This window comes from Panthera onca, chromosome B1 (assembly GCF_046562875.1).
Source record: "Panthera onca isolate mPanOnc1 chromosome B1, mPanOnc1 haplotype 2, whole genome shotgun sequence".
Lineage (NCBI taxonomy): Eukaryota > Metazoa > Chordata > Mammalia > Carnivora > Felidae > Panthera > Panthera onca.
Genome location: NC_138342.1, coordinates 123,692,955 through 123,711,575, shown reverse-complemented (window position 1 = coordinate 123,711,575; position 18,621 = coordinate 123,692,955). Strand labels below are relative to the sequence as shown.

The following is an 18,621-nucleotide window of genomic DNA, read 5'->3' as shown; positions in this document are numbered from 1 at the left end:
TCCCACCAATTGTGTCATTATTTAAAAGTACTTCTTCCAACATTCTCTTCTATGCTGTGTCCACCTTCTTTTTCTCTTCCTCTTTGCTTTATTCTGCTGTTGTCATCAACACGAGAATTCCTGTAACGTTTTGGTTTCAATGCTGGTGCCCAGGGAGGGGTGGTTTGTAAGTAGACCGGCCTTCTGTTCTGCATGAGGCACAGCTCCCTGCTGGCACACTCAGATGTTAAAGGTGGAAATGTTTGTGCCACAATCCGCACTTAGCAAAATGTATCACTATTTACGGCCATAATCTTTTATGAACTGTTTTATTATTTATTGTAAATCTTTCCTTCCTCAGCCCCGCGCTGTTGACCCTACAGGCCATGCCGTCTGATGCCTGGATTTGTCCAGTCACGGTGACAGCAGTGCCCCTTCATAATTTAGACCTTAGATTTTCTACCAGAGAAAAGTAAAAAGACACATTAGATGTTCATTTCACTTTTACCCACAAGAGAAACTTGAATAGGTAAACGTTTTGTTTTTTCTAACTAGCAAAAGGCAAGAAAAGTAATGGGGAGTTTACACCAACAGCTTCCAGATGCTGCTTCTGAACATTTATCTGCAATAACGAAGGCTTCCAGGTAGCCTTTTCCAGGGGCAGAGGGGATATGCTGTGGCAGGTGGGGATTTCATTATATGAGGACAGGTGATGATCTTCTCTCCTATTAGCTGTTAGTTTCAGCCTCCTCCATTACCAGCTTTTCACCAAAAATATTAACCAGAAATAAATCACTTTGTTGACAGTGTTTCCCTTTTTCCACCTCTTTAGCTCACTTTCTGATGGAGAGGCTTTTTCATAGTGAAATGACTAAAATTCGGGCAGCTGGGGAGTCAGGAAGTGAGAGCCATGCAGCAGTCACAAGCCAGCTGCTTTTCTGGAAGAACTGGGAACCGACTAAGTGACTAGTTGAAGGATGGTACGAATGTGCTCAAGTCGAGCACATCGGCAAGTCCGTATTTCATTTGCTGCTCTCCTCCCTGAGGAGATGCAGACCCAGCTCATCCTGTGTCAGGCACGTCCTGGCACTCCCCTGTCCACCACCTTCTCCCACCAGTGGCCATCACTGGCGTGAACGCAGGGCCGGCCCTGTCCACCGCAGAGCTGGGCCTCTGCCTAGAGTGGATGTGCTTCTGCACTTTGCAAATGCATGAGGCACGGGAGAAGAAAAGGAGCTTAAGGAATACCATCTCGACATTCTGAAAAGGACATTGCTTGGTGCGAAGGTGCAGGTGCAGTGTCTTCTGTCCTCAGATCATGGGCAGAGTTGAAGATGGCTAATGTCATTGGAGATGTAACCCCGTTAATCAAGCACATGCTATGTAAGGCATCCTGCAAGTTTGGTTTTTCCTGCTCCTCTTCCTGAAACATAGCTGCCAATCTAGGTGGCTGGAAGATTAATATACAAATGTCTGTGTAACCATAGTGCCACCATGAGCTTCAGATCTGTGCTGAAATAGAGGCTTGTGAACACCTGATGGCCTCGTTACTCTTCCCTCTTCACTTAGGCTTAATCACAGAGATGAGCTTGCCCTCAAAACCAGTGGGTGCAGATGGGGGGGGTGGAATAATTAGGATTGCAAATTGACAGGCCTCTGGGTTGCAGAAGTTTTAGGAAATTGGGGCATATCTTAACTTCTAGAGGGAGGGAAAGACTAAATCATTTTCACGTGCTGTGTTTCTCAGGTGAAAAAGTCTTTCTTCAGTTACCTGGGATCCTGCATACTGAAATGGCTGCTCCCATCCCCCCTTCAGCCCTCCTTCCTGTATCCCTTCCTTTTGCTCTGTTCGTTCCAAGGAGGATCTGCGGTTCTGTACCGCCCCTGAGCTGCCTGGATGTTAAGGGATCACAGGAGGGAGGCAGTGTAGCTTAGTGGGTAAGAGTGCAGACTGGGATGCCAGCCTGCCTGTATTCCAATCTGAGCTCACCTCACAGGCATGGACAATCACTTCCTTTCTCTGTGCCCCAGTCTCTGCATTCCTTATGGATAATAATAATGGTAGCCACCCAGTACGGCCCTTGTGAGGACTAACCTGAAGTTAATATACACAAAGTACTTTAGAACAGTGAGTAGCGATATATGCATCAGTTGCTACTTTTTTTGAGCATGTACTGTGTACTAAGAACATTAACATGAAATACCTTACTTAACCTTGCAGCACCCTTACAAAGAAGGTATTTTGAAACTTTTTTCCAGTGATGAAACTGAGGCTAGAGAGTCTGTTGACCGGAAGTCACTTAACTATTAAATGGCCAGTACGGAATGCAGACTCAGATTGTTGCAAACGGTGTGCTAAACCACCGCGCTCCCCGCCTCCGGGGGACGCCTCCCAATGCAGAGCACTGCAGTTGCACGTTTGGCCTGAGACTGATGCCCTGTTAACCTAATATCGTCTCTTTCTAGAGAAGACCTCACATTAGGCTCATGCTGCCTTGGCTTGTGAAGGGTTCTTCATTGATTCCTTGCCCTGTAACATTGCTTGTCCTTTGTTGCCTTTTTAGTATGCAGCATGACTCCTTCTCCCTGAGAAGAAACCTCTTCTGTGCTATGCAGGATAAAGCTGCATCCAGGGTAGAAAATTATTTGGAATGTTGTTTCCCTCGGTGATTGTCTCCCTTTCAACTCAATTTCTTCTGAGTGGCTTGGTGATAACTGGGCTTCACTCCTCACGTCGGTGGAGATCTGCGAGGCAGAGGTAGCCCATTTCCAGTATTTAGCAAAATCTAGGAGCCTGTTCCTGGCACATACCGTGGCAGCCTCGTCCTGGTTCACCTGGAAACCTGAGGGTTGGTTTTAAATGTGCCTTGGGGTGCCTGGGTAGCTCAGTAGGTTAAGCATCCGACTCTTAGTTTTTTAGTGTGGGGTCATGATCTCATGGTTCATGAGTTTGAGCCCCACATCGAACTTGGGATTCTCTCTCCCTGTCTCTCTGCCCATCCCGTGCTCGTGTGCACACCTCTCTCTCTCTAAATAAATAAATAAATAAACTTAAAAAAATAAATGTACCTGTAGTCTTTACCTGCCCTATCTCTTAAACCATTATTCGGTCTGCATGTGTCACTGCTGGTTTGCCGCATTGGCCACTGGTGTCATGATGTCTCATGTGGACCGCTACTCTGGCCACCTGTCTTGTCTTCTGCAGGCCCCACTGCTTTGTTAAAACACAGCAGGACTTCCCACTGCTGTTGGGACAAAGTCAGGATCCCTACATGCAGTGTGCCTTCCTTCCCCAGGCTTTAGCCTCATGTCCCTCCTCGATGCGCCTTCCAGCAGCTCTGTAGATGGGCTGTGTTCTCTGTGCAGGGGACACTTTCCCCATTTTCCCACAACCCTACCCTCCCTTCAGGTCTCGACTCAGTTAGCCAGGCTAGCCCCCACACCCTCCCCCCCGCCCCATAACACTGTACCCTCCCTTCCACAGCGTTAGACTCCATTACAGTTCCCTTTCATGTACCCACACAGGTCTTTGCACTCCCTGAGATTTGGAGTCATGGCTGGTTTTGCTGACCATTATGTTCCCAAGGCCTGGCACGTTGTAGGCACTCACTAGACAGCTGCTGGCAGATCGAGGGAATGGGGGAAGTACCCACCATGTCTCTGTGGCAAGAAGGGTGACATTTTGAGATACCCATTAGGGAGCCCTTTTTGAGATTCTTGATGTCCTCAGAGGGAACTCTCCACATTTCAGACCAAACAGTTTGTGGGTTTCTCCGAACTCTCAGATTTTAAGGGAATTGCTACCTCCAGAGTCACAGTAATATGCAGACCCACTGCCTGACCTTTAACCTTGTGCCTGGGGACCAGCTCCTGGTGTCTCTCCTGTGAACTGTCCGCTCAGACACAAGAATAGCACTGGCACCTTTGTATGGAAGCTCCAGCACTACCCAGGTGGGAGTGGAGAAATCTTAATACTCTGGGTTTGACCAACAATCCTCCAAGGTGTCTCTGTCCTTAAAAGCCCTTTGATTGTTAACCACGTCCTTCACCAAAGAGTTGGAAATTAACCTAGTCACCCAGAAGTCAAAAAGACTCTTCAAAATCAGAGTGGCTTTTTCTTCGTTCATTTTATACAAGAAAACTCTACGCTTTCTGTCAACTTGTAGGTTGGCTCATTTATGCTCCTATTTGAGTCAGGCAAAGATGCAAATAAAAAATAACTCACATTTATTGAGCACTTAGTGTTTACCAGGCACTACAGAAGCATATTCTCCAGACCATCTTATTCAGTCCTGACAGCTCCTCTGTGAGGTGTGGATGCTGTGATCACCCCACTTTATAGACAAGAAACGGAGGCTCGGAGAAGCTCGATAATACATGTAAGGTCACACAGCCGAAGTGCTGAGGCTGGGATTTGAACTCAGAGCTGCCTACCTTTGAGCACGTGCTATTGGCCACCTTACTGCATCGCCTTATCCTTTCAAGTATTCTGTATCACTTGCAGGTTATGAGCTGTTTGGCATAAAACAACGTTTCCCCATTTCCCATCACCTACTAGCCTGTAGCAGGTTCACTCTTTAAGCCCCTTTAAATTGTTTTATGTTTAAGATATAACTAAAAAGCCTGCCATACAAAGTTGCATTAAATCTGGCCTGACAGTCATATCAAATATTGTGAACTAATATATGTTTTACTTCTTGTACTTACAAGAAGTATGTCTTCCGTCTTTATCTTAATATTTCCTTTTACTATTTAATGACAGTAACCATAGCCTTGAGGCATGTTTAGAAAAGCAACACTAGTCGTGGCAGTACTAGTCTCGTGTGCCCTCACATCTTTTCCTTCCCCTAATTTGCAGCGGTGTTTTTAAATTTTTTTTTTTTAATGTTTATTATTTTCGAGAGGGAGGTGGAGACAGAGCACGAGCTGGGGAGAGGCAGAAGTAAGGAGACAGAATCCGAAGTGTACTCCAGGCTTTGAGCTGTCAGCACAGAGCCCAATGTGGGGCTTGAACCCGTAAACTGTGACACCATGGCCTGAGCCGAAGTCGGAGGCCGATTGAGCCTCCCAGGCTTCCCCCTGGTTTGCAGTTTCGAAGGGGACCTGATCCCTGCAGGCTGACTCTCCTTGGCTTGTGGGAAGGTTCCACCAATCCGACGCCCTGGTGGGAGAAGGGGGAGGGGCTTAGGGAAGACCACTCCCTTTCCGTCTCCTGCGGGAGCTGCATCTCCTCCAAGGTGCAGACCCTACCAGGTGGCCCCCGACCTTGGGCTCCATCTACCTCCTTCTTTTGTTCCTCCAGCCTCAGGGAGGCGCCAGTCTGTGTCGGGCTGCATTACTGTCCCTATGGACCTTCACCACCTGTGTACCCACTTCCTCCATTAAATTTCCTCTGTTGTAGAGAAAGATACCATATGTTTTCACTCTTATGTGGATCCTGAGAAACTTAACAGAAACCCATGGGGGAGGGGAAGGAAAAAAAAAAAAAAGAGGTTAGAGTGGGAGAGAGCCAAAGCATAAGAGACTCTTAAAAACTGAGAACAAACTGAGGGTTGATGGGGGGTGGGAGGGAGGGGAGGGTGGGTGATGGGTATTGAGGGGGGCATCTTTTGGGATGAGCACTGGGTGTTGTATGGAAACCAGTTTGACAATAAATTTCATATAGTGAAAAAAAATAACAAATAAAAATAAATAAATACATTTCCTCTGTTGTAAATAAATTGGGCTGTCGTTCTCCAGGTTGGACTGTACTGATAACTGCAGTATTCACACATGTGATCACATTACTTATTTTCAGTTTACTTTAGAGGAATGGATGGTGGATGCTACAATTGGGTTAGAAAACTCTGGTTAAAAGCAACCAAATCCTTTGTGTTCGCTGCAGAGCAAAACCCTGGCTGGATGTCTGACATCCCTGCTTCTAGTTCTAGCTGAGCCACTCGGGGAACTGAGAACCAGTCAAGTCAGGGCCTCAGTTTCATGGGAAATAATGGGTCCCCAGGGTCCTTTCAGGAGTCCCGTTAGCTGGCTTAACTCCTTCCAAAACAAGATGGTTCTAGGATGCAGTCTCGGTTTCCGTGGGGACCGGTGAATTATCTCTTAAAGTGCACTGGCCCCTGACTCTGGCCTGCCTGCTGTCCTTCTGATGCGTGCTATTGGTCCTAAGCACCCAGGTGACAGAATGTGCATGAACCAGGGCAAATCTCTTGCTCCTCTGGGAAGAACCTCAAATAGGCCTTTGTGATTCTGATCCTGATCTGGGCAGTTGGTCTTCATCTGGGCACAACATACAGTGAACATATAGTACAAGAGTAAAATTTACTGCTCAGCTGTCCTGACTGTGCTTAACAATGTTTCAAAGATGGTGATATTTCATATATTCACCTTAAATATAAAACCAACAGACAGAATATACAGACAGCACTTGTCTGATGTAATATATTTTCTCCTCCATTTTAAGCACAATCTTCTTAGATTGTCTAAACACCATTTTTTTTTAAAAAGGTACCTTATCCTGCATTTGTGTGTGTGTGTGTGTGTGTGTGTGTGTGTGTGTGTCTGTGTGTCTGTGTGTCTTTGGGGCCGGATGCTCTGGGTAATGTAAGTAACTTTGATTTCCTAAACTTTGCTCTGCTTTCCCCCACCCCAGCCCTTTCTTTTCAGAAGATACATTTAGACAATCACCATTCACCTCTAATTCGAAAGACCTGCTGCCCAGTGACTCTGTGCTTCACGGAAGAATATCAGCGCCAGGTATGGAAACATTATTGACTTTGCTTCTACTGTTGGTTGCTTAAAATTACTTTTCTGATATGTGTAAATTCTCAGATACTCTCAGCTTATGTGCTGAAGTTATTCGTCTGAAGCTAGTTTTTCTTTTTTAAAGGAGAAACTCAATTTAAACAGCCACAAAGGTTTATTAAAATCAAGGGTCGGCAGTAATCGAGTGCTTCATTTTTGCTTTAGGAGCTCGTTGTTCTTTACCTGCTGATGTTTCGTTCATACAGCAAATTTCTTTTTCTTTGAAAGAGCTAAGTATAACCTGAAAGTAATTTGCTTTACACACTGTTAGTATTTCGGGCAGACTGCCAGGAGGGCAGTGGCAAGAACTAATCACCAGCAGGGAAGGTCATGACCCTAGTGGGGTGTGGGTGGCCACAAAGACCACTCTGGTTTCCATGGAGGCAGCACAGCTCATTAAGACAATCTCGCCACCCGGACTCCGCCTCTCTTCTTAATCAGAGTATCTGCATATATCCATCTAATGTTCCTTTTTGCAATCTCAGCATCAATACATAATTTATTATCTACTCTCCTTTCCAGAGTAGAAGGCAAGATGTGTTTTCTGTCCCCTTCCCAATTGCATGGCCATCCCTCAGGGCTTGTCTGTGTGTTCTCAGAGTTATTATGAGATGAGAACACTTGAGAACCAATGCACGGTAGCCCATAGTCCTCACCCTCCCATCTCCCACCCCAACCCCAGTGCAGCAGCCTGAAAGCTTCTTGCTGTTGTTACTTTAGTTCCAGCAACTGAGAAAATTTCAGAAGCTCTCCACGGCCTCTGCACCCATTCATTTGTCCAGGAGAGCATGGGAGACCAAGGCCACGAGTGTTCAGGAAGGGCTTACAGCAGGGTCATTGGCCAGGAACGCCTGCAACGATAAAGCCCAAGTGTCTCCCACTCGCCCAAGGAGCCAGGTGTCACAGATGGCTGGAAGTCTGAGTGTTTTGCAATTCAGAAAGAGCCAAGAAGCATCTCAGGAAATACTGGCTTGGGGTAGCACACACAGGTCACTGGAAGTGGTTTGTGACAAACACTGGGGGGGGGGAAACGCAACTCTTTGTCGCTCTTTAGTCTTGTCATGGCAGATCCGTTTCTTCTCATCTCCAAAGAGTCCAGGTACTTACATACTTTTTAGGTTTGCAGGGCTTTTCAAACGCCATAGATAACGCGCTACCCCCAAAACACATTACATTATACCTGGTTCTAGAGGTGGAGAGAAATTTTGCTTAGTTGATGTCTTCATTCTCAAACAGGAGCTATTTGAACTACTGTTTGCTTCCCACAGTGTCGTTTTGTATAGCCATCTCCCTAGTCCCCAAATTATCACCCTGCTGTTAAGTTGATGGATTGTGACTTTCTAATGTCAAAATAACTGCCTAGGAACTGCCTGTCAGAGTGCTGTGACCCATACAGCCAGCATCCTGTGATGTATATCCAAACCCTGCATTGCTGCCCTAATAATGTTTGGCTTGGCTATATTTTAAGAAGGTTTTATTGGTCAAGTTACAACTCGACCTCAAAGAGTGATATCAGTGTATGTTTCACTGTGTATAGAAGAGGTTTGTGTGGTTTGCTGGATAGACCTATTACAAATTAGATAAACTCACTTAAAAAGTTAACTTTTATTTTGGGTGGGAAGTCAGCATAACTGGGATTTTTGAAATGTAAATCTACCATTCTGAGGGAGAATCAGTCTATACTTCCAAGAGCCTTTATTTAGGCAGGGGACAAACAAAATGAGTATACATTTTGCTAAAACAGACAACTAATAAGGAACTTAAAAAAAAAAAATAAGCTAGTTGAAAATGCTTTAGAAATGGAGTCAAATTAGAAAAATTAAAAATGACAAGGACAACCTTGTAATCACAAAGTTCCCATAACCTGAAGACATGTTTTGTGAGGACAGCCTCAATAATTTGGGCTAACTGTGGAGAAGACCGATCTGAATTAACAAAAGATTGCAGGACGGAGACTTTTCAAGAAAACGTTTCTTTCAAGTCTGGATAGTGATAAATGGCCATCGTATTCTGACTACAGCTCCTCAGTCCCTTTCCCACAATTCTGAAATCCAAAAAGCTCCAACTGCAATTTTTTTAATAAGTTACTTAGTGTTAAAACCTAATGGGAGGCGATTTATAGCCCTCATGTACTACCAAGGGTGAAATTCATACATTTTGCTACAGAAATATCAACGTGCTTGACTATGAAGGCCCACTGGAGTGTTATGTAAAATATGTCTCAGGCATCATATTATCATTCTAAAATAAGAGAAAGTATGAGTCCCAAACACGTCAGAGCCCAGGGGTCTCAGCTAGATAGTGTGGACCTACAATTATTCTAGTACTCTGCTAAATGCAGTACTGGAAGCAAAGACATTAAAGCGACAGTTGAGGACCTTGAGGTTCACGGGTATAAGAGTCATGGATTCCTACAGAAAATTTCAGAAGACCGAGTGGGCAGCAGATTGCTGAATCATTGGAGATGTGGCAAGAAAGAGGAGTCCAATGGGGGATGTTCTAATGCTAAGGCAACATTATTGATGAGGACCTGGGTTTAAAGAGAGAAGGAAGTGGTTGGTGAGAGAGGCAGACAAAGGGTCAGTTCATGGGTTTGGGAGACTGGTTAGCTTTGCTATGAGCAAGTTGAATTGGGAGGAATAGTGTCTGTGCAGAAATGGGGAAGCCAGGAAGGAGACAGGTGGCTTTAGTGACTAGGCAAAAAATAATTTGTTGTTACTGTATAAATAAAGGCCTCAGAGTTCTTAGAAATCTTCTCTTCAGTAGTTTAAACATTACCATTACAATGTTATTTCTATTCTTTAGTTACTTAGCAAACTTCTTCTTTCCAGAGATAATGCAAAGATAAATATCAGCCCAAAGAATTGTCTCCGATTCCCAATTAGTAGAGACCATAATTAATGAGGTTTAACATGTCTGGTTTCAATCTTCAGCAAATGCTGAAGACCCATAGCTTTCTTCTCATCCCCAAAGAGTTCAGGTACCTACATGCTTTTTAGGTTTGTGGGGCTTTTCAAACATCATAGATAATGTGCTTATATATTTATATACCTTCTATCAACGGGATGAGATTATCTTCTAAACACTTCTGGAGTAAGCCCGTGGGGCAGGGGAGGCGTGCCACGCGAGAGCACCCTTTAGGATGCCACAGCTCCACACCAAGGGGACCCACCCAGCGTGTTGTGATTGTGTTGCAGGCCTGTGGAGAGTGAAGCAAGCAGCATGGGGGATAGCAAAGTGGGGAGAGGTGGGTAGGGCTGTGGACTGCGAAGACATCGAGAATAGCACACTTAACTAGGCATTTGCCTTCGGCAGATGGTGTCTGAGACACACAGCTGCCGCCATCCCAGAGAAACAGAATAAACACAGAGCTTCAGGGTGTCCTGGCCTTCGTCGTTGCCACTATTTCTAGACTGACTTTCCTGAGAACCAAAGAATGTTCATGAGCCAAGACCTAACATTTTCACTTGCTGTGAATGTCTGAGACAGAGGGAACACCAGGAATCCTTAATAAAATGACGAGTTAAAAGCTCCTGTCACCTTCAGCTGGAGGGACATGGGGACAAAATATCCTTAAAGCCATGAATAGATGCCTGAGTGCACCCTGGGTGGTGGTGTTGCTGATGGTGATTTTACAAAAGGAAGAAAAGAACTTTCCTATAATGGGGGAGATAGAAATTACAGACCATGTATGATTTAATGTACTTTGTCTAATTTGTCGTCGTCTCACTTTGTAGAAGATTTACACTAATAGAAAAAAGAGTGTGAGATCGGGTGTTTTTCAGGGCACCAAGGGCTGGTCTGTATAAGGAGTGGATGCATTAGTACCATTGTACCTGCAGCTGTTTACAATTCCCCATCGTCTTTCCATAAGCAAAGACCATCAAGAGAAGAATTTATATCTCAGCACTACTTTTAAACAATATGGAGCTTCAATTCTTGTGTTATTATGATTTTGAAGGCGCAGTATGTTTGCTCTGTATTAAGCCAAAAAACAAAAACACAACCAGAGCGGGTGTGAAGGGAAATGTGGGTCTCTGTGGAATTCTTTCAAAGTGTTTGGAGTCACTGATGCTTCTGTTTGATATTTCAGACCGAGCTTAGAGTTAGACAATGCAAAACGTATCAACAATTACATTTGTAAACCCCTGCCCCGATCATTTGCCAGAACCCCTTAAAAAGAAAACAACACTTTTTGTCGTTGTTGTTTACAGCACATAAACAGGATGTACAGAACACGGGGAGAGTTTGGGTCCTTCCAGGGCTTGGTATGCCAATCAGGATCTGCTGTGAAGCTAACAAGACCAGTTTGGAGTGGTCTGCCTTGTCACTGGGCCAATTCTCAATCTATTTTCCTCTCTCTGTTCTGCCCATCAATCTAATATAAGTGGTACCATCTCATATACTTCACTGAAATCGAAACAAATGATGCCTCACGTCGAGGGGCACCCACAGTGGACTGTCCGCCTGCCATGCTACTGGCCAGATAGGAATGACCTCTTTCAGACTGTTGGCTTTGAAGATGTGCACATCGCCTTCCTTTACATTAAGACTTAACCAGCTCAGAGAGAGAGACAGAGACAGACAGACAGACAGACAGATAGACACTCTGTCCTAGATTACAGCAGTGTTTTCTTTAATCCTTTTTCAAACACAGCGGATTCTTTTTAAATTCAGACTAAGTCACGGATAAACAGTAGAACATTTGAGTGTTGTTGGTGTGTATCATTTTGTAGCTTAAGCTCCTTTTGATTACACACATTCGTTGCGTACAGAGAAGGAAGCTAATAAAACACGGGTTTGAACTGCACGGGTCCACTTAAATGCAGCTTTTTTTTTTTTTTTTTTTGGTAAACACTGTATAGTACTGTTAACGTATTTTCTCTTCCTTATGATTTTCTTAATTTTCTTTTCTCTAGCCGTCTTTATTGTAAGAATACTGTATACAGTACATATAACCTATAACATTCAAGATAATGTGCTCATCAACCATATTATTGGGAAGGTTACCAGTCAACAGTATGGTATTATTGTTAATACCATAGTTAATACCAGTAGTTAAGTTTTTGGGGAGCCAGAAGTTATATGCAATTTTCGGCTGCATGGGGTCAGCACCCCAATACCCCTGTGTTGTTCAAGGGTCAAATGTAATTATCAGGGCACAGGACCGATGTCATTTCATTTAATTCTGAAAACAACTCACCGAGACATGGGAATTATGTTTACTTTACAAATGACTAAATGGAGGTTCAGAGAGATTTAATAACTTTTCCAATTTTATTGAGATATGATTGACATATCAGATGGTGTTAGTTTAAGGTAGACAACATAATGATTTGATATATATATATTGTACAGTGGTTACCACAATAAGTTTAGGTACCATCCATCACCATACACAGTGACACACTTTTTTTCTCATGATGAGAACTTCTAAGCTCTACGCTGGCAGTAACTTAAAGATTAACGATACGATAGCGTTACCTATGCTGTACGTTACGTCCTCATGACTTAGTTGTCTTATAACTGGGAGTCTGCACCTTCTGCAGAGAGATTTAATAGCCAGTACGAAGTACTCTGTACTTGTACCTGTACTAGGACCTTTTGCGGAGAGGCTTAATAGCTTGTACAAGTCCTGCCGTTGGTGAGCGGCAGCACCGGAATTCAAACCCGGAACTGCACACGGTACATTTTCTTCCTTTGTGCCCTGTCACGCCACCTGCTAAGTCAGGTGAGGTGTCACTGGCTGTGAGCATAAGGAACACATCTCTACGGTATTTGTTCACATATACCCACATTTGGCATCTGACGTATCACTGATGGATTACCCTTTTTTAGTTAGGAATAAAAAGTAGCCCTTTAAGTAAAATACTTCAAAGAAGTTACAAGATAAGAATATTCTGTTTATCAATGTAATTTTGTTTATCAATGTAATTCTAATTCTACATTTTGAATTCTAATTCTAATTAAAATTAGATCTAATTAGATCTAATTTTAATTAGAATTCTAATTCTAATTTTGTCCTCTTCTCTTCCATTTCTTTCTTTTCTTTCTTCCTTTAAAATATCTGGTAATCGTAGTCCCTTAAAATGCTTCTTTCAATTAAGAAAATTAAAGAAAAGGTTAATGTTTATTTTCAGTCATTTTTAGTAGATCCTCTGAACCATAGAAATAGTTTCAGGAAACTGTAAAAACCTCTTGGTTAAATAAAGCGCATAATGCTGAAGGTAGTGGTGATCCAGTTAGCAGTACAGAAGAAAAAGTTCTAGACTGGGAATCAGGAGAGCCCAGGTGTTAAGTGTAGCCCACTTTCCAGTAGAAAGAGGATAGAAGGTCTCCAAGCTTCTTCCATATCCCTTCTTTTTCAAAATGTCCAGGGGCGCCTGGGTGGCTCAGTCGGTTAAGCGTCCGACTTCGCTCAGGTCATGATCTCACGGTCTGTGAGTTCAAGCCCCGTGTCAGGCTCTGTGCTGACTGCTCAGAGCCTGGAGCCTATTTCAGATTCTGTGTCTTCCTCTCTCTCTGACCCTCCCCCATTCATGCTCTGTCTCTCTCTGTCTCAAAAATAAACGTTAAAAAATTTAAAAAAAATAAAAAATAAAAAATAATAATAATAAAAAAAAAAGTCTACCATCTGGAGCAGTCCTGTCAACTTCAGCCCAGGTGCCTTTATTTTTTTTGGTAGGGCCCAAACTATAATGCTGGAACTGGGCAAAATCAGTCTCTACCCCTGAAATTCTACCGCCCACACTAAGAGTTGGCGACGGGACAAGTCACCATAAGTATTCGGTATTGGGGGTGGTAGCAGCTGGGAAGGGGCGCAAGAAGGGTTTCTAGGAAGCCAGGATGTTACATTTCTTTCTTTCTTTTTTTTTTAATGTTTATTTTTGAGAGAGAGAGAGCACGTGTGAGGGAAGGAGGGGAAGAGAGGTGGGTGGGGAGGGAGAGGGAGAGGGAGACGGAGGATCTGAAGCAGGATCTGCTCTATCAGTGCAAAACTCGATATAAGGTTTGAACCCATGAACTGTGAGATCATGACCTGAGCTGAAGTCGGATGCTCAACGAACTGAGTCACCCAGGCGCCCCAAGGATGTTCCATTTCTTTACCTGGCTGCTGATTACATGCTTATGTAATTTTGTGAAAATTCACCAAGCTGTGCACTATGAGTCTTTCTGCATTTGTTAGGGCTAATTGGCTTATTCACAAATAGATGGGTCTAGATGCCAAATGGTCACCTCCAAACCATCAATCTGAGTGCATGTTCATTTCAGAGACTAGGACAGTGATGATGAGGACAGCAGTCTTTCAATTATCCACCTTTTAGTCTGCAGGAGCATTTCCATTTGTAGCACGAACTTATTGCCCTGAACTAAACGACACGTAGACTGATATATCTGATTCCTGTTGTGTTTCAAATTGGAAAGCTATTCTGTATTGCTTATAGCATTTCTTTGATGTACTCGCAGTAGATGAACTGTAGTCTGTCCAGCTGTTTACCAGAGGGAAAGTTTTCATTGTTTCGGATTTTCCTGATCCAGATGATGTTACTTGAAGCTAAAAAAGATGTTCTCGGAACTAGCCCCATCCATCCCTCACCAGCCTAATGAATTCATGGGTGAATTCTAAAAAAAGAGCTATTGACTCCGTTCAGAACTCCTTGCAGAAAAGGGGCTTGCATTAATCACTGTCAACTTTGTATCCAGGTTAGCCCTTCTCAAAACTATAACCAATGGGGTCTCTGCAGACCAACGCTTGTGGGGTTCACACACTGAAGTGCAGGTGCACTTTTTTAATGGGTGGTCAGCTTTGCGAAGGAGAAATTTATTGGATGCCTCACATGAGCTATCTCTAAAGACAGGACAAAGACAGGACCAGAAAACAACTGTGGTTGTTTGACCAAGCCTCTTTATCTCCGCCCAGATGGCACGGGTTGAATCACTTGGTAGCGAAGATAATCATCAACACTTTCATGTTTGTTCTTTGTGGGAAATGTAACATCCAAAAGCCCCGGGGGCTGTGACCACTTTGGCCCCGGCCCTGCGTCTTCCTGTGAACACAACAAATGTGTATATGCTCCCATAAAATTTTCTGCACCCCATTTACAAGGCCTCAGCAGTGCCTGTGGTCGTGATTTTACTTTTGCAAAGACTATTGAAGCACCTTGAGAATGAATAAAAGGCCAAATTCTCAAGTATGTGTAATGGATGATGAAGAGTATTTGTTTGAAAATGGGAATGTAGTAACCTCTGGCTTCAGTTTGGGACTGGCTAATTCAATCTACAAGGCCTATTCTGTGTATACAATATGTCTTTCCATTCCTTTGCTATCAAAAATACATATTCTCATTTCATGCAATTTCTTCTTTGTGTTTATTCCTTTTCAGGGCAGCAACTGCCCTCCGGTAACCGGGATAGAAAAAAAGAGAAAAATCGTTGCAAACTAGACCATATATTTTCATTTAAACAAACCCATTCTGTATTCCCATATGTAGGGCCAAATGAGTGCTTCTCGGTGGTAAGAGAGACACCCCCACATCACACCACAGCCCGTTTCTTGATGTCATTATAGGAATGACAGTCAGGGGCTTCATTTTTTGGCTTATGCAGCGTCTTTCCTTTAGCAGAGTACTTATCATTTCTGTTCTCAATTTATCTTCCAGAAAAGAAAACTTAACTAGAAGCACAAAAGTATGGGCAGTCTTTGAATTTGCTTCATGATATTTGGTCCACTGTACCATCTGCTGGAGTTCTATTGAGACATCCCATGCAGAGGTCCCTCAACCACTTGCCGTTCAACAGGTCCCAAACAAAGCATACCATTTTCCCCTACCTTCCCCTGTCCCTTCCAAAAGTCAATTGATTGATTGATTAAAACCCTCCTCTCTATTCTGTTGTTTTCTGTTTTAGTGGATAGCATCATCATCATCACCCACCATGACACAAACCTTAAAGTTGGACACCATTTGTTTGGGTTTGCTTAGGAGCAGATCCTGAGACAAAAAGTTGAGTGCAAGTAGTTCTGTAGGAAGTGACACAGGAAACACTGGGAGAGGAATGAGGAAGCGAGCCAAGGGAAAGAAGGCATCCAATAAGGGGACTGTCATCCAACAGGTCACCTGCTGTGGACAACTGGAGGGTAATTCACGCAATGGAAGGCCTCAGACTTTCCTCCCCAATAGGTTAAGAGAGCTGGGATGTTTATGTGGTCTACCATCGATCACTTAAACCCGCTCTCAGGAGTCAATTCCCTCACGCTGTGGTCTCCAGCACAGGTGAGCAAAGCAGGCTTCAGTGGCTAGAGAAAAATCCTTGGCGGATATATGCAGGTGCTGGCAGCGGGAAGGCAGCATTGAAGCAGTAAAGGCCATGTGATCACTGAGGAAGGGAGGGCAGGAATGGCAGCATTTGCTGCATCAGCTCTCATTATTACCTCTTCTGCACCCTCCACTTCCATTCAGTTACCTTTCCTCCTGCATAGATCCTACCTCCTACCTCTCCTAAATGCATTCTTCTCTTTCAGTCCCAACTGCCAAGAACTTCATTCAAGTCTCCATCATTGGTCTTCTGGATTACAACAACAGCCTCTGGCTGGTCTCCCTATGTCCAGGGTCACTCCCACCATTCCCTTCTCTCCATCCTCAAGTCCTAGTCTTTCTAGAAGGCGGATCTCATCGTGTCCCTCTCAGCCCTGCTGATTTCCCATTGCCCTCTAGATAAAGTCTACACTTTGCACGTGCACTCTCCTGTATGCTGCCTGTTTGGTTGTTTTTTTTAATAGCCTGTGTTTTCTTTGGAAATCGTTCCCTGCCACTCCAAAACTGGATTAGATACCACTTCCTTTCATGTCCTTGGATATTTAGAATTCCCTGTTTACTCATCACCTTCTTGATTAACTGCAAGCTCTTTTGTGGGCATAAACTGTCTTGTTGACCATTATGTCTCCCAGAAGCTAGCACCTAATATAGTTGCTAATCAGATCTTGGGAGGAAAACATATTGTTGAAAAACCATTAGTTTGTAAGAACTAGTGTTAAATGTTCTAAAGAGAGATCTGATAAGGCTTTGATTATCACACAGATCTGTTTTTGACTACAGATAAAAATGGATCCCTTTATAAATATAAGATGTGCAGTAAAGCCCTTTCCAAATATAGTTGGTCTCTCTGTCTAATATGAGTAGCACACTACCATGATGTAACTCTCTTTTTTAGCATTAAACAGTTTGGTTTGACAAGAGAAAGATTGCCGGGCTGTTGTGTTCATTTTTTTTCACCTTGGATATAGATCTAACTGCCAACCACCAAAGAAACTTCCAAAGGCAGAGAGTGGATAATGGAGGTACAAGAAGAGTTTAGTTGGTTTGATGTGAAAAGTCAATACTTGAATTACGGTTACTATTACACTGATTTTCTTTTTTTTTTTTTAATTTTTTTTAATATGAAATGTATTGCAAATTGGTTTCCATACAACACCCAGTGCTCATCCCAACAGGTGCCCTCCTCAATGCCCATCACCCCCTTTCCCCTCCCTCCCACCCCCCCCCCCCCCCATCAACCCTTATTGTCAGTTTTTAAGAGTCTCTTATGGTTTGGCTCCCTCCCTAACTTTTTTTATTTTCCTTCCCCTCCCCCATGGTCTTCTGTTAAGTTTCTCGGGATCCACATAAGAGTGAAAACATATGGTATCTGTCTTTCTCTGTATGACTTATTTCACTTAGCATAACACTCTCCAGTTCCATCCAAGTTGCTACAAAAGGCCATATTTCATTCTTTCTCATTGCCAAGTAGTATTCCATTGACTATTACACTGATTTTCATGTTTAATAATAAACTTCCAGGCCTAAAATTCCCTGTGTCATTAACCTCATTTTAAAAGTTTAGAATTATTTCATATAGAATTTTTCCACATCCGTGAGCCAACTGCTTTATCAAATAAGCTTCTTGTTTAATGTAAATTATTTTATTGAAGGACAGTGTTATATTTTGATCCAAATAGGGCAAAAGTTCACATAGTAGTGTCTCATAAAGACTAGAGGCAAGCTTTGTGTGAGACAGATTTGAATTCAGGCCTGAATCCTGGAATTTGGACAGCCCATGAAATGAAAACATCTTTTTTTTTTTTTTCTTTCAAATCATTAAAAGTTGTACACGGCTTTTTTCTCTTGCTTGGAAACATGTTCCACAAATCTTTTGACACTTCCTCAAGTGTTTCTTCCACATGAAGAGAGGAGCCGTTTTCTACAGCTCTCAGACTACACAGCTCCCTAGCCTTATACCTGTCTCCTCACCTCTGCAAGAAACAACAGTTAGCCCTACTACAGATGGAAATTAACTCCCATGCACGCCATTTTGCCCTCAGCTACATGCTGTCTCAAATGTTTCTGCATTCTATCTCATCTCAGTCTTTTCCTTCCTTTTTTTCTATTGTGAGCCATTGTGGGGGTTACCCGAGGCGGTAGTTCCATTAAATACTCTATTAAACATGTAAAAAAGAAAGGAGTCCTCTAAGTTACAGAGAATTATGATGCTCCGGTGTTATTTTGTGAGCTTGGAATCTGATGTCCCATTCTAGGAATTTAATCTACAAATAGACTTGAACAAGTAACACTATAGTATGTGGACAAGGATGTAAGGTATATGGACAGAGATGTGCTGTGTAAGATGTGCAGCATAAAGATTTGAAACAAATTCAATGTCCATAGGTAGAAAGTTGATGAAATGAGCCATGGGACATTCTGTGGGAAACAATAGCCATTAAAAAAAAGATGAAGGGAATCTATAGAAATGTATTTGAACGGATGTCCAAGAGATAATGTTAGATTTAGAAAAACAAACACAAAAAAC

The 18,621-nt window shown here is 43.1% G+C and overlaps 1 protein-coding gene across 6 annotated transcripts in view; it reads left to right on the top strand.

The window, feature by feature from the left end:
* The window catches only part of ZNF827 (zinc finger protein 827), a 175,351-nt gene that overhangs the window by 105,655 nt on the left and 51,075 nt on the right, over positions 1-18,621 (top strand). For all 6 annotated transcript variants that reach the window (XM_078445713.2, XM_078445714.2, XM_078445712.2 and 3 more), the window contains exon 8: positions 6,629-6,732. In XM_078445713.2, the coding sequence (XP_078301839.1) occupies positions 6,629-6,732 (104 nt within the window). The remainder of the gene's footprint in view (positions 1-6,628; positions 6,733-18,621) is intronic.